Source organism: Temnothorax curvispinosus, unplaced genomic scaffold, assembly GCF_003070985.1.
Source record: "Temnothorax curvispinosus isolate PA1 unplaced genomic scaffold, ASM307098v1 QBEX01015338.1, whole genome shotgun sequence".
In the NCBI taxonomy this organism is placed as follows: domain Eukaryota; kingdom Metazoa; phylum Arthropoda; class Insecta; order Hymenoptera; family Formicidae; genus Temnothorax; species Temnothorax curvispinosus.
Genome location: NW_020225118.1, coordinates 180,882 through 196,894, shown reverse-complemented (window position 1 = coordinate 196,894; position 16,013 = coordinate 180,882). Strand labels below are relative to the sequence as shown.

The 16,013-nt window shown below is 44.1% G+C and overlaps 1 protein-coding gene across 3 annotated transcripts in view; it reads right to left on the bottom strand.

The window, feature by feature from the left end:
• Positions 1-16,013, bottom strand: part of LOC112465558 (zinc finger protein 853) — an 86,999-nt gene that overhangs the window by 18,120 nt on the left and 52,866 nt on the right. Inside the window, exons 5-12 of one of the 3 annotated variants that reach the window (XM_025033144.1) lie at positions 13,867-13,896; positions 4,550-4,709; positions 2,817-3,029; positions 2,454-2,576; positions 2,170-2,310; positions 1,510-1,704; positions 481-701; positions 80-233 (exon numbers count right to left, since the gene is read on the bottom strand). In XM_025033144.1, coding sequence (XP_024888912.1) covers positions 80-233; positions 481-701; positions 1,510-1,704; positions 2,170-2,310; positions 2,454-2,576; positions 2,817-3,029; positions 4,550-4,709; positions 13,867-13,896 — 1,237 coding nt within the window. The remainder of the gene's footprint in view (positions 1-79; positions 234-480; positions 702-1,509; positions 1,705-2,169; positions 2,311-2,453; positions 2,577-2,816; positions 3,030-4,549; positions 4,710-13,866; positions 13,897-16,013) is intronic. The other 2 variants (XM_025033146.1, XM_025033145.1) reach the window with 2 other exon arrangements.

The window sequence follows — 16,013 nt, the reverse complement described above, 5'->3', positions numbered from 1 at the left end:
AATCGCATCTCGAAAAAGCCTCGAGCTCAGACTTGGACGCGCAATAGGCATGTCCGCCAATCCGTATTGTAATACTTACCGAGATCCGGCGTTAGGGTATCCTGTTGGGACATTTGTTGGTTCGTATGGTGTCCCGGCATACCGGAGGTGCTACCTCCGTTATGCTGTCCCAAATGATGTCTCACATCGCCACCCACCGCAGAACTTGCGGCAGCTGCCGCCGCTTGAGATACCTGTGTGTAAAAATGTGAAAAAAGATTGAAAAGTGGAAAAAGATTAAGAAACGTTTAGCCTATTTTTTTCAAATTATTTCTTCGTCGAACAAGAAATATAATTTATGCGTTATTCTTTAAATTTTTGTATGTTTATAACATACGTTCCGAATACTCAAGATGATGAGTGTGAATATATTGAATCATGTATGTTTCTATACTTTGTGACTAAAAAATAGTCTATACGAAAAATTAGATTTTTTCTTACCGCGAGTCTCAGGGCAGCTTCGGCTTGCGAACGGAGCAGAGCTTCCGCCTGATGCATCCTCAAAGCCTGCTCCGGTCCGCTCGCTTGCACTCCCTGCTGTTGGGGTCCCGTCGATCCTTGAGTACTACCGCTCATGTCACCATTATTGCCCATTCTCATAGCCGCTGCCAGCGATGCCATGTCGACCGGTGAGAGATTAGGTGATACGGAATTTTGCAATCCTAACAGAAATATCGCTTTCACATCTCGCTTACCATCGAAAGTGATTTAAAATTTGCCTATAAAGAATATATACCGCGCTTTTCAAATCTTTTTTAAATATGAATAGATCGTAAGGTGTATTTTAATGTACATCTCATTTCGCAATCTTAAATTTCAAGTAGTTCATACGATGTGTTTCAGAGTCTTGGACTATCGCGAGTGAACCACGATCTGCGGAACACGTGTCAAGGAGGGTAGCTCGCAAACGCGTCCCGCGCTTTCATCGTGGGAAGACAGAGAGAGAGGGGCAGGAGAAGGATGACGGTAAGGAATTCCGATATTTGTTTTTCCTATCGTCGTTTCTTCGGCGAGTTTCTCGACAAGTTACGACTCGCAAAGCTCCGCGAAAGAAACTGCGTGCGCGATAAATTTTACTAAATTAACTTGCTGTAATATCACACGAGGTATCGATAATCGTGAATCGCGTTTCTGCAATGTAGAAACATCGTTTTCCTCGGCAACAAATGCAGTCACGTCGAACGCTACTTATAAACGTTCGATCGAGTTCTCGTCGAAGACACGAGAAAAGCGGGCAACGCGAATGCAACATCGTGAGCGGAGAAACAACATTGTAAATCAAGTTTTATCGGCAATAATTGGAACGAAGCTATCGGCAATTTCCCCTCTCGTGCAATTTCGCATTGATAAGTGATAACGCAGTCATCGGAGATTCGCGCGTCGCACGCTTGATCGATCTGCTAGATCGGGGCACAACTAGTTCTCGTTAAACATGATTTTATTATATATTATTTATTTATTCTCTCTTACCCGCTGACACGGCGGCCATGACAGCCATACGTTGTTGCTGCGACTGCATCTCATCGTGATATTGCTGTGCCGAACCCGGTTGACTTCCCGTTCGCAGTATCTCGCTGAGCTTGTTGCCGCTCGGCCCCGGCGACGCCATATTGTTGTTGTTGTTATTGTTGTTGTTGTTCAGTAGACCGGTGCCTGCGCAAAAATCTGCTCTCGTCAGTATGTACAGGGCGACGGACAGGCGGGGGGGTTTCACGCACATTTTACTAGCCAAACTAGGTAGCATATGTCATTCCGCGTCGGTATATAAATCGGCACGCTAAAGCGTTAAAAAGGCAACATTCCGAAGTGGAAGTCGCCCGTAATAGCAGACCGTAGTGAGCGCCGTTCACATGAGAGAATTATTACTCAGACCAGAAATTCGTAAATATTTTATTTCGACTCAAGCATATATATTCATATATATTCTAGCTTACGTGTACTACAATAAGTTCACTAATGGTACATCACAACAGAGTTATGTCATTAACGAAATCAGAGAAAAAAAGGTGAATAACGGCGAGGTTACAAACTGTGCTCGAGCAAATGCGACAATATTATATCTATTATATCTAGATACTTGGTGGGCGTTCGTTTGTAAGTAGTAGACGTAGAACAAGTATCGTAGCGTACCAGGTTCACTACCGGCCGACGACAGTCTTCCGTTGCCGCTACTGCTATCCGAATGGGCCGACGGCGACGGGCACATAGGTGGTTGTTGCAAATTTTGCGGTCCTCCGGACTGACTTCCTCCCAACACGCCCAAACCTGCTCCTGTACAGCGTAAAGATGTTGCGTTAGAGCACCGCATCGGCGTCGTGTAATGTCGTAACTTTCTAACAACATGACGGTTTCGACGCCGCTCGAAATTTCTTAACATTAATAATTAGATAAATGTAAACGTCTGTCTGTTATACCTAAACTCGAACTCGCGAGAATCTCCCTTTCCCGCCTCTCGGCGGCCGCGCGGCTCAGCACGTACTGCGCCGCGAACTGATGCTTCGGGTCCATCCTCATGTGCTCCATGTGGCTCAGGAGACCTTAACACCAGAGGAAAACGAACGTGGTCACAGTATAGAAAGACGATCGTATGGTCGCGCGTATACGGACGAATAAGTGTTACTTGGTGTAGACGCACGTTATACTCCACAGAACGAAAATCATAAGTTTTACAGCACAGAATGAAACTGAACTGTATTTACTTTCAACATCGAACCCCGAGCTACCGTCGGGCCCCGATCGGCCCGCCGATTTCGCGTTTACGTGGGCTAAATACTTACCGCTCTCGTGAGTGAAGACGGCTTGGCACACCGAGCACGGCCACATCCTGAGGCTCGTGCTAAGTTGACTGGTCTCAGGATGGCAGGCCAGATGCTTCCTAAGGCTACCCTCGTTGACGTAGTGCTTCCCGCACACTGGGCACGGGTGGTTGGCGGTCCGTCGCTTCGCTAGGTAAACCCCGGCAACGGAGGTTGTGCAGTCAGCGGAGGGAACAATAGGGCGACACAATTTCAAGGTCAATGCCAAGCAGGATAAAGCGTCCCAAGGAACGAAAGCCGCCTCCTCCTCATCCAACTCCTTCACCATCCTCATGTTTTCTCACATCTCTCTTTCTCTCCCTCTCTTTCGCTCTTTTTTTTCCTCCCCCACCTTATTTCTCACGCACTCGCGTGCACGCGCGCGCGTACGTACGCACAGATTCCGGTCGACCTCGAAGGCGAAGGGAGACCTTACGGACGCGGGTAGCCAAGGACCAGGAGAGAGCACTGACCTCGGGCACGCAGAGTACTCGTCGGCCGGCGCCGTCGCCACCGCGCTGCTTAACTCCCTTTCACGAGCAAGGTCGCTGGCCCAAAAAGCCAGGATGCACACAGACGTACTCGCGCGCGTTGCACGAATGCGAACGTACAGAGAAAAAAAAAAGAAAACTCGTCGATAAAAAAGGTTATTTATATCGAAAAACACTCGCTATATATTTGTTATATCGAGTAAAAACGATGAAAAGTTATCACTCGTCTTGTCAATCTTAGTCGATTTTTTATTCCGATCTAAGTCCTTGCGCTCGAAATAACGATAACGTTATATGCTCAACGTGCGCCCGCAATAGGCGCGATCCGTTAGCGTTCACATTTCAAATGCCGACCATGTCGATCACTGTGACAGACCACCGTGTCGGCGCACTCACAATCAAGAATAAAACGCCGATTCCTCGCTTTAAAGTTGAACGAAGAAGCAGAGTAGGTTGACTTTTGTTCTCTGTACGTCCGCGAGTCCGCACACGTATCGCGCACGCATGTGTCAAGGCACGCATAGAGGTCGAACGAGAGACACCCTCGAAGCACCGTGTACATGTATTAGCGAGAAGTACCCAAGTATTAGTCGGCGAGTGTGCCAAATGCTACACGCCTTTCCCGCCCAGGCGAAAACCAGTACGAAGAAGTGAACAAGGACAATGTGTGCGTATCGCCCGCGCCAAAGCAAGTTTTTGGGATGGATGCGAAACGTACTTAAAGGCTAAAGAACGAACCACCCTTCGTGTCTTGACGAGCGGTTGCTCCGCACCTCTTTTCTTAGTCTTACTCACGATTAACGTCGCCGCTCTCGTGTCTATGTCGGTCTCTCTCTTTCTTTCTCTATCATCGGAACCCTTAAGGGGCTCCTCGCAATCCTGCTTAAGGATTCTGGCGAAGAGTTAAATGCGGTTAGAGTGGGCAGAGTTAAGTCTTTCGCCCGGAAAGTTAACGTGCGAGCGCGAAATTTGACGTTATGTTCGTTAATTAATCGGTGAGGAACGATACGGTCAAGGTTTCGTTTTCAAGCTCGCTTCATGCAACGATGCACTCCGCTTACGAGACTCCGCGCTCGGATTCCAGTTAATCGATCGGTTATGGTTAACGAAGATTAGTAGGTGCGCGAATGGAGAGAGATGGTAAGCAACGCGCTTGATGGAAAGGAGAGAGACATAGACGACCGGACCGAGAGGGCGGTTGATACGCGATTTTTCAATACTTACTGGCAACTCCGGAGGCGTTCGGGTCCTTGTGGGTGTGCTTCATGTGCTCCATCAGCGCCTCACCGCCGAGGAAGAGCTTGTGGCATACTGGACAGCTGGTTGCGTTCGGGCCGCCGATCAGGGCGGCGTGTTGCTGGAACACAACACGCTGTTGCAACTCCTTTTTTGGGGGCCCGGAAGAGGAAGTACCGGAAGCAGGCACACGCGGCGCACCGGTAGTAGAGAGCCGACCCAGAGAATACCACCACAGAGTTGCGAACCAGAAGCGCAGGACAGGCAGGGCACAGAACAGAACGATTGACCAGTGAGAGTTAAGGCACCAATAAACCGCCGCCACCACAGACTACTCCTTTGCACAGGGAATTCATGTCGAGTGTGTCTGGTAGGAACTTTGTGGTATCGCGCCCTGGCTGGGTTTCCAGTCGGTCAAGTGCGATCGAAAAAAAATCGAGATAACGAAACAGCAAAAAAAAAGACGAAATTTTCTCTTTTGAGGCATATATCGCGATATTTTCATTTAATAATGATCCATTTACTACCGCAATTTATTCATTGCTTATCGAACGAGAAACATTTAACCTTTTATATTTTTACTTTGATCTTGAAATATTTTTTTAAATATGTTGCAATTAATTAAAATGAATTAATCTTCAATATTGCTTTAAAAAAGAATTGTATCGTACGTTTGGCAAATGGCTAGATTGCGGCAAGTGAATCGTCGGCAAAGATACTTGGAAGGATCATAGGTAGCTCTTGGAATATTACGGGATAGGAGTAAGATGTAAATTTCGACATTATTGGAATTACGTTCGTAATCTCCAACGTATCGCTGTTATGAGGAATACTGTGCCCATGTACGCTTTTTTCAAACACGTTTGTTATTGATTCTAATTTTGTAATCTCGGAATTTTCATGATGCAAAAATAGAGATGTAGGAAGAGTCTTGACCGATTAAAAACATTGTCTTTAACGCCAGATCAGAGCACTCGGTTCGGGGTGTAGGAACGTGGAGATACAATGTTCGGGGAACTTGAAGCGAAGCCTAGACAGACAAATATGTGGAAGCGTGGGGTCCGGAGAACGATCGGAGCGGATTAATCCTTAACCGCGCGATCAGGGATTTCATCGGTTAATGCTGCTGGCATCGACCTCGTGTATGCATGTATGAAACCTAAAGGCCGATGCCAGACGTTGCGTTGCGAAAACAAAGCGAGCACTTTCATCGACCTTGGACCTCCGATCGACCCCGTGCGACCTCACCCATGAACGGGAATGCGAAGCATGGAATGACTAGCTTGTACCATACATCAGTTTTAACTACCATGGTCGCTGCTAGCACACATCTTCGGCTCGCATCTGCGCATTCCTTTCTCTTCTTTTCTCTGCTTTGCGCATTTTAACGTTAAACAAGATCTATCGTATGGTTTATCTTTTATAGCGAACTTGCTGTGCTACCAACGGCCATATAAAAATCAGGATTAAAATGAAATCATAAATGAAATTCGACGTCCTTAGTGCCAGATAGAATGACTTTTTTCTCCCTTCATTCTCTGACGCGTCACGCGGTAAGGAACCGATTCGCACCGATTGCATTATCCTCGTGTCATTTTTTTTGTCCTCTCTGTTGCGTCCCCCCTTTTATCGTAGTCCGTCTCTCTTCTTTCTTTTCCTCTTTTTCTATCCGAACACGCGAAGGTTGCTTGCACGCATACAAGGCGGTAGGTGTATACACGCGCTCGAGGAAAAACATGGCGGCGGCCGTACCTCGCTTGAAAGAGTGCTTAAAACGGCAGTAAGAGAAGAAGAAAAAGAAAAAGGCGCGAAAGAAGGAGAAGGTTGCGAACGGGCAGGAACGGGCTAAAACGAGACCGGACGGCAATGACCCCAAAGAGTTTCGGGGCCCCCCATTCCTCTCTTCCTTCCTGTTCTTGCTTCTCCGATTCGCAACTTCTCCTTCTTCTTTTCCCCATACTTTTTCGCCTCTCTTCCCTCCCACATACCTCGCCCCGAATCTGTCTCCGTCTTTCTTTTTATTCCTGACCTGGGACAATCGCGAACGCGTTGAGGCAACGGACACGGAGCGGGACAAGGCTAAAACAAGTTCTGACGGCAATGACTTCGAAATTTTTTTAGACTTCGCCGCCTTTTTCTCACGCGCATCTTCTATCTCTTCTGTACTATTGTCCTGTTCTTTATGATTTTCCGCTTTTCGCATCTTAAACGCGGCGATTTATTTTTGCGCATTCGCCTTTATAGACTTCTTCTCCTTGTGTCGGAAGGGAAAGGGAGATGTGTATCTTCTTTATAAGTACATACACGCTCATCTAAAGCCTCTTCATACTTCCTCCTTTCCTCGACATTTTTAACGATGTGTCAGATGCCGGCGCAATCCTGATTTTCTGCAATCCCGACTCTTCCCGCTCGTAAACAAGCGAGACGGCATGCCACGCTAGAAAAGCTAAAGAGCAGGAGGGAAAGGATACCAATCGGACGATAATCGTCTCGTCGCATAGTCGCATTTATTTTCGGTTTTCTCCTTCCGGTTTTCCTCCCGGCTCGATTTCATCGTTCGCGCGTACGCGCTTGTTCTCGCGCGTGTTTCTTCTCGCTTGGCTCGGCTCCACTCTTGTCCCACGATAAACTCGAGAGTGGGTGGCCGACCGCCGGCATACTTATGCCTTCTATTTCCTTTTTTATCCCGAACCTGGGGCAGCCGCGAGCGCGTTGAGAAGACGGCGACGAGGACGGCATCGCTGGCCGTGCCGCCGTCACCGCCACCGCCACCGCCGCCGCTGCATGTAAGTTATTCTCGGAGGGAGGCTGCGGTCCCTAGGTTCGACGCCCCGACCTGGCCCAACTGGAAAAAACCGGTTTCTTCGTCGCGCTCTTCCTTTTTTGCCTGCATCCTCGCTTTTTGCGCCGCGAGTGTCTCGACTTCTCTGACGCTCTTTCCCTTCTTCTCCATCCCGTTCGCCACGGTCGCTCCCCTTCTCTTTCTCTTTCTCTTTCCCTATCTTTCCCGCTCTCCTTTCTCTCTCTTCCTCTCTCTTTTTTTTCTTTCTCTCTTTCGCTCTCTCCTTGTTCCTCCAATTTATTCTCTCGACTCGAGAGAGTGGACGCGGCGTGGGCGAATCCCCGAGGGACTTTATGATCCGCCGTGACCAGATTCATCTCTCTCGCGAGGCTATACGCGCGGTGTACTCGCTGCACTCCATTCTTGCTACTATTCCCAATTCCGTACTTCCTGGTCCCTGGTAAGAGGCTCTACATATATCTGCCAGAGCCGCCGGTTTTCTGTATTGCCCCGGGATCATCGCTTCGTCAAAAATATGGAGATTCTACCGCGATAGGTTCTGCGTGCACTCTTTGTTTATACCTCAAAACATTTCGATTATATCGAAATGCGAGATAAATGTGGAAAGGAGAAACTTTAATTTGATCATTTTTGTTGAGGGTTGAAAGCGTTCGTGTGCATCGAAATTACTCGTAAATTTGCAAATAATCTTATTTTCGTTTGTAAAATAAATTTTCAGTGGCGCTAATCAATATCAGAAATAATCGATAATTGCTGAATAATAACGGGAGGGAATACAATGGTTGGCAAAGCGACGTCTGTGTCTGATATTTTTAATCGCACTGTAAATAAATTGGTATTTGATTTAACCGTGATTAAGTATTTGATGGTCCTCCGATTAAGCGGCGGTAATTATAAATTTTATCGGATCCTTTGTTCATTGAGCGCATCTGATCACATTATTGGTCGACTGCTCGGCCGACACGATCACGCTTACTCCCTCGGATTTTTTCGCACCCTATCGCCGATTGGTTCCTCGATTTTTCCAGCGATTCCGGTCGTAGATTATCCGTTCCTCGAGGCCTGACGCGGGCCCGGGTCAGGGAGTGGCGTAAAAAGGAAGTGGGTGTGAGCACACGCGTAGCGGTGCGTGACGTCGGCCGCGATGTGGCCATTTTGTGTTCATAGAGACGGGACCATCTTTGATCGAGGGCCGAGATCTCGTTAGCAAAACGATTCTATTAGAACAAATCAAGACGAGAGATTTTTTTTATGCTTGTGCGTACAATCAATACGATATCATCCGTGATTTGCGACGTTTAAATGTATACAACGCCCTACGGTAACCATAGCCACCAGCGTATTCTAAAGATTGCAATTAAATTAAAAAAACTTAATATGAAGATTTGAAATTGTTATAAATAATTAAAACTGGCCAATAGTATCGCGCAAACTTTGCGCGTTCAAGTCTATGTTTACACGCAATTGATTTGTTATTAATTTTAATATAATTTTATTGCTCAGCTGTTTATTTCTTTTTAGCTTTTTATGCAGATGTGTCCGTGCTATAGCAATCAGGTGATAACAAGCACATTTTAATAGTTACATGTTATTTAAGTTTCTCTTTTAATAAAAATTTGAAGAATTTATTAATTTTTCCACTTGAAAACAATTATTAAATTTAATATTAAATCTGAATTTGAAAAATGTAATTTATCTTCGTTTTATGACCGGAAAATAGGAATGTTTAATTTATTATTATTATTCTGTGACTAAATGTTTACGTTAAGAGAAAAGCGGAATTAAACGATTTTAATAATTCAAGAAAAAATGAGTACATTCTCCGCGAGCAATTTAATTTTATTTTCTTGATGTTTTAAAATTGTAACTCATGGTTCATTAAAATCACAGAATTTCATTCTCCTAGAAACATGATGGTTTTCGGTAAAAGGTAATAATAATAAATTTATATAAGTATTTTTCGATCGAAATTTTATTCTTTAAAATGTTAACTTTAATAACAGTTTATAAGGCGACGTCTACTTGTCGAAACAGATATTTCGCGCAATCAATTCTTTCAAAGTAGATATCGAATGCGAATCGAGATAGGAATTATCACTGTCGTTGTAATATTTACAGTGACACAATTATATCTTCGAACCGTTGCTCGAAGTTGAATATATTTTACATCGCAGTTGAAAATTTTTATCTACCTATTATTTTTTGAATTGAGAGCTCGGAATCGAGCGATTCAACGTGAATATGTATCGTTTGTTAATAATTGACTTGCAAAAGATAGTATATGTATACTTGTATTTCGTAGTGATAATAATTTGTGTGGCACGCGACTTACGCTTACTTTTTACGGCATACTGTTCTGTATACGCGACTGCACGACTTTGTTTACGTTCGCGCGGCGAGACGGCAAACCGGCAGGTAACGGCGCGAGCCACTCGATATGTATTATTTCTCGAGACGCCATCGCGACAAGTACTAGGAGTAAACGCGATCATTCCTTATGAATAGTTATCAGTAATATTATCATAATTAATCGTGTCGCGTTGTACGATACGCGAGTAAAGTTGTTAGCGATTTTTCCGTCGTTAATAGGTATGAACGATTCAAAGTAATATCGACTCAAAGAATAAATTAAATTAAGTCAATCAGTATTGCGATGTATTTAATTAGCCGTAGTTAAACCTGCATTTTAATATGTTTCAATAAAGTAACATAACTTCGTTCGTACGTCGATAAATCTATTAAAATCTTTATCTGCGTTAAAAATTCTTCCATCGCGCTAATTGACATGAAATGTCGAGCAAATCGTAGCTTTGCACGATCACGCTTTTCCCGTATTATTTTTTCGTAACAATGATACAAAAACTAATTTACAGTATCGCATGGCATAAAGTGCTGCGCGATCGTTGTATTGTGGTAATTAGTGCGCGGGCGATCATAATTAGTCGTGTTTTCGCAAATGTGTAGTGTGAGTGCCATGAAGAAATCTAAGAGGAGGTCCGCCGACGACGGCGGAGTAATCTTTGGATAAGTTTATTATTTTATGCTTGAAATAATTGTTCATAATTATACATATTCTATGTAACCATTATTTCTTGAAATATTAATTATTTTAAATATTATAATTTGGATACACTTTTATCGTGCACCTCATCGTAATCTGCGATGTATAACTTACAATTCCGCTGTTGCGCATCGTATCGATGAGTATTTTACATACCATAGATTTGAAGTAATGGATCTATGTAGATACATGTTCGTATCGGAATCTTTAAGATATCAAATAAATGTAGCATCTCCTACATCCATTGCTTTAAAATGGATAGGCTAAGATGGATTTGTGCAATATTTAATCTTGGATTTTATGCAATTACTTGTCGACCGACAAATGCACTAAGCTCGTTATATCGATCATCTATTGGTATCTCATTAATGAAATGCACATCAATTGCTTGAAACTTTTATATGAAAAACTCACAAGTGAATATAAATAAGAAATTATAAGAAATATTTTACAAGTAGAATCGGCTTGATAAAATGTGATAAATAATGATAATAATTTTCGTAAAAGAGAAATTGTTTCTAAATCTACTAAAGATATTATTTCTACTTTGCCAAGCACTCTGTAGCACAAGAACATTATGAGAATATAATATATTATTATATTATTGTATTATAATTAAATTCTTTTTTGGTAGAGGAATTATTTTATTCTTTCTCTTTTTTCTTTTTCTATTGGAAAAAAAAAATTTGATAGAATTTAAAATGTGCGTTTGAACTATCTATATTTTTCCAAGATTGAATAATGTATATATTGCAAAAGAAATCAATACTCAGAAATGTTTTAAATATGTATAAGTCATAAGCATGAGTAAAACAATTTATATTCAATATTCAATTAATATAGCATATTTCAATTAATTCATTTAATAAAAAATATGCTATTGATTATATATATTAATTTTTATTATGCACTAAGTTTATTCTAATTTTTTATAGTTTCTTCGTACTTATTGCCAGTTTGAAATATCATTTTTAATATCACAATATAATTACGGATCTGAGCGCGAAAAATTGACGAAATACTATTGGCCAACTATTGATCACTTATAGTTCGAAATTTATTACAATCTCAACATTTTCATGTTAGGATTTTTAACTGTGATTATAATCTTCGGAATACGCTATTAATATGTGGCACGATATAACACCCCTGTATATACGATAGAATTATATTCCTTCTTCTGTTCTGATTTTTTTTAACGGTTTTACGAATTACAATTTATAAAAGCGCATTTTAAATGCGGCCAATAATCAACAACGTGCGGGCTCCACTCTTTTCCTCGGGCGGCGATAAAATCCGAAGGCCGTTTTGCGCGCGGTGCGCAATTCTTTTCTCCCGCCCTCCCGTCGTTCCTTCTTTCCTTCTTTTTTTTCTTTGCCGCCGCCGTCTTTCCTTGGCTTTTTTAGCAGTGACGAGGCCGCGAGACTCGGCGGCAGACAACCTTCGGTACGATACTCGGGCTGTTCGTTCGGCTCCAGCGCGGCTCGCGGAATCCGCTAAGAGATATTCACCGGCTTGCTCATCTCCTCCTTCTCTTTCGTCCGAAAGAAAGAGCACGCTCCCTCGCTTCGGCTCGCTCGCTCGCGCGAACGTTATTTTCTCGAGACGAGAACGCTTTGTCTCCCGATAAGGAAGGCACCAGAAATTCTTGATTCCCTTTCTCCGTTCGCGTCTGACTCATAGCTGCTTTCGGAGCTTTCGGTCGAATGATGAGAAGAACACAAACAACGCAAAAGTCCAAAGGATGTATAAAAGACATCGAAAGTATCTCTGAGAGCTTCTAGATTTTTGTTTTGCTCAAGAACAATTTTCTCGTGATAATATGCTCAGAGATATTAAATAGTTATATGATTTTTCATCCCCTTCGTGGTCGTTTCGTTCTTGGACCCGAAAAAAATATATAAAAAACGTGCGATCGATAGGAATTAATATGCATCGCTAGTCACCCCGCGACTCGTTCTTCATCGCCATCCCGTGTTATTAATCCACTTCCAAGAGTCGCGCGCTGATAATTCGCGCGTAACACACGTACGTGAAAATCAGTCATTGACGAACGACGTGAGGCGAGAATGAGGGAGAAAAAAAGCGAATCTACCTAACGCGACGAGGGTTGACGACGAAGCACCCTCCGTGTTGTGCCAATAGGAGGCTCGGGTCGACCCCGAACGCGTTCGACTAGGCGAGCGGAAAAAAAGGAGCGCGTAGGGGCGTCGGTACAATGGGGGTACAAATCCCACCCTATCGAGAACGCCACGGGAATGATTTCATTAGTGTCCGCGCTGGTGATCGAACACGGAGAGAAAAAAATAGAGACGGAAAGAGTCATGGAGGCGGGGTCGAAAAAATTAATGCCTCGGAGTGTGAGAAAGAAGGAAAGCTCGAAGCGCGTGATCGGAAAATGGATTCGCGAATGTGAAAATTACACGAAGCTTACTCGAAGTAGTAGTCGTAAAAATAATCGAAGTTAATGTGAAAATGGCGATAAGTGCGGAGATATTATCCTAAAATATTTTATAGTGATGTTTTTTTGTTATACGTGAAAGAAACTAAAATAAATGCGAAAGTTGCTGCGGGGAAAAAGACTGAACGAAAAAATCGCGAGTACAAAATCTCGTAAGAGCGAGCCGATTTTCGAGGGGTTTTGCCGCGAAAGATCGTCCCACTTTTCTATTTTAATGCCGCAAAAGAGACAAAGAGTGAAAAGTCCTTCTGGAGATTCGCCAGCCAGTGATGTTTACCGACGAAAAAGAGAAAGAGAGAGAGAGGCTGTACTGGGAATCTGAGAGGGGAGAGGTATTCGGAGAGGAGTGTGGAGCGAACCTTGCTTAATTAGAAGAGCGTTCCGAAATTAAGAAGCGGCAATTAGCCGCGATCGACAGGCGAAAGCGTTTGTGTTGCGCTCTTCGGTGATACATCATCGTACATCTCCATGACTGTTGCTATTATGACTGTCGCGACATGAGACATTAATGAATTGCATATTCATGACGTAGGAAAAAAAAGGAACAAGAGCCGCATTATAATCATTTCACAGTCTTTGCGTCGCGAGATCAATCAGGCAGCGATACTCTGTCTGCATTCAGCAATATACAATTTCACATGACGCGCCGTTAATTAAATAGGTAACGTGTATCAGACGCATGAAAAATGCGAAAGCGCCGTCATAATTTTGCGCCATAACGCTATCATAATTTCGCGTATTTCGAGAAAACTGCGTAACAGGCGAGGATGTGCATATGTGTAAATAGTGTGTTTGTGTTTGTGTGTGTGTGTGTGTGTGTGCGTTAGTGTTTCGCGCGAATGGATCATTATAATGAAAATCGGAAACCACAATTTTACAGGTGTGACGAGTGAACATGTAAACGCGTCGTGAAACGAGTTGAAATTACAGCCGAAAGGAATTCCCATAGGCTTTCCCACATATTGACCCGATCGTTTTACCTTTAATCGTTGCCATGGGTACTTCGAACACTGCGACAAAGAGACCAGCATGAAATGGAGATCAATTTGAATTAATGTGATACCATTAAATCGTCAGTCATAGGTTTAGATTTTCAGGAGTGTTCATACCGATCGTGTACGCTCTCGCGGAAGAAGTTAAAAAAAAAAACATCGCGTAAATACCGCGAGCACGGTAATTAATTAGCGCCCCGTGTTGGCGAAAATACGGCGCGATAAGCGGATAAAACCACCTCCATCCCACGCGCAAACAGATTTACATTTATCGCAGGCACATCAATCCGAACGCGGCCAACGAGGATCGCACGTGTAAAAAAAATCTAGCGTTAAACGTGATACAACCACCGCGCGGTTTTTAGCACAGCAAAGGGAGAGGGATAAATCTCCGTGGCGAGAGAAAATAAATCTAATGGTTAACGAGTTTTTACCGAGCCGCGCGCCGGGGCAATTAAGAAGAGGGGGGTGGAGGAGGGTCCGGAGAACGGAGGGATGACAGGAAGGCCCCGGAGGTGAGTCGGAAGAAGGTCGGAAGATACGCGAGGAAGGTCCGCGAGGCGGTAGAAAAGGGGGTTGTATCGTGTTGCACGACATTCAACCCTTGTACCGCTAAACTACGGATAAATACGGAAGGCTGCGCGCCATGTGAAAGTGGCTAAGAGCCACGAGAAGGAGAAAGAGGGCGAGAAGAGATCAGGGCTGGCCAAAAATTCGCGAGTCTCTCGGTAAAATATTCGTAATTTTGCGTTCTCATTTACGGTCAAATTCGCGTGCCGTCCAGATAAGGAAATAAAAGTCTCGCGACGAAGATAAAAGAGAGAGAGAGATAGGGAGAGAAAGCTCGTACTCGCACGGACACAATGTATTACGAGATTGGGAGATTTTATATCTTGATGACAAGCGAGAAGAAATTTCGACGTGAGGATGAACTCTCTCGTGGTTCGGCGACGCGAAATTTAGGAGCGTGGCCGTATTAACCGGAGACATATCGCGGCAGTGTATCGTTGCGATGATCCGCCCCTGTTCCGAGCCGAGCGGGAAGAGGGTAACAGTTAATAGGATACACCGAGAGAGAAGAGAAGAGAAGGACGAGGAGATGGGAAGGGGGAGGAGAGGGATGTGTAGGTACCATAGACGAGTTTCTATGCCCGGGCTACCGATCGTTCTCTATAATACATTTACGCTCCAGCCTATTATAATATTGTACTCTGAGTGTATTGTCTTTCTTAGCGGGATAATGTTTCGCCGACACGCCAGGCCTCGACCTGGAGCGTAACTCTTTCATTTCCCCTCACTCTCCACCGTACTTCCGTGAGCCGTTCCTCTTTCTTCGTTGTCTCCCTCTCTCTCTCTCTCTCTCTCTCTTTCTCTCTCTCTCTCTCTTTCTCTGCGTCTCGAGCTATCTCGTGTTCCGGTTGCTTTTCCTCTTTCTCTGTTTCTCTTGCTGGTTTTTTTTAAACAACGATCCATTAGCTATCGGGGTAGCAGCCGGCGCGAAGGAGACGGGCGGCTAGGCGGTTTGAAATAGCGAAAACAATTTCAAGAAATCTGCCCCGGCGAAAATTCGATTAGCCGCGGAAGATGGGCTCGAGCTCTCCATTTGTTTCGTTTCGTTTCGTTTTATTTCCAGCAGGCGTACTCTGTTTCTGTCGCGCGCTCGCGCTCGCGCCGGCGGCTTTTAATTACTTCGCCGCTGCGCTCTCGCCGTAAGATCTTCTCTCCCTTCTTCCCGTTCTTCTGCATCTTCTCCATTTCTTCTCGCTGCTTCCCGTGGTTTTTCTTCCTCCTTTAACGCGAGCTACGTGCATCCTGATGTTTTTGCCGATAAACCTGGACAACGCCGCCGTTCTCGCGGCTTGATACGTTGCTGCATATTTCGTATTAGTATTTAATCTGACACATTGATCTCGCGCGCATAAGCCAGCTATTCAGGAATAGTTTCGCACAGGGCGAGCCCTACCATTGGAAAATCTCATCAAGGCCGTCCGTTATATATAAAAAACGAAGGGTCAAATAACTCGACTGCAAAAAATATTCTCATTAGTGCGAGGATTATCGCACGGCGCGTAAAAAACCGGTGGCGGTAATAGGGTCGTCATTATGCGTCAGTTCATTCTTTCGTAACTGCGCAT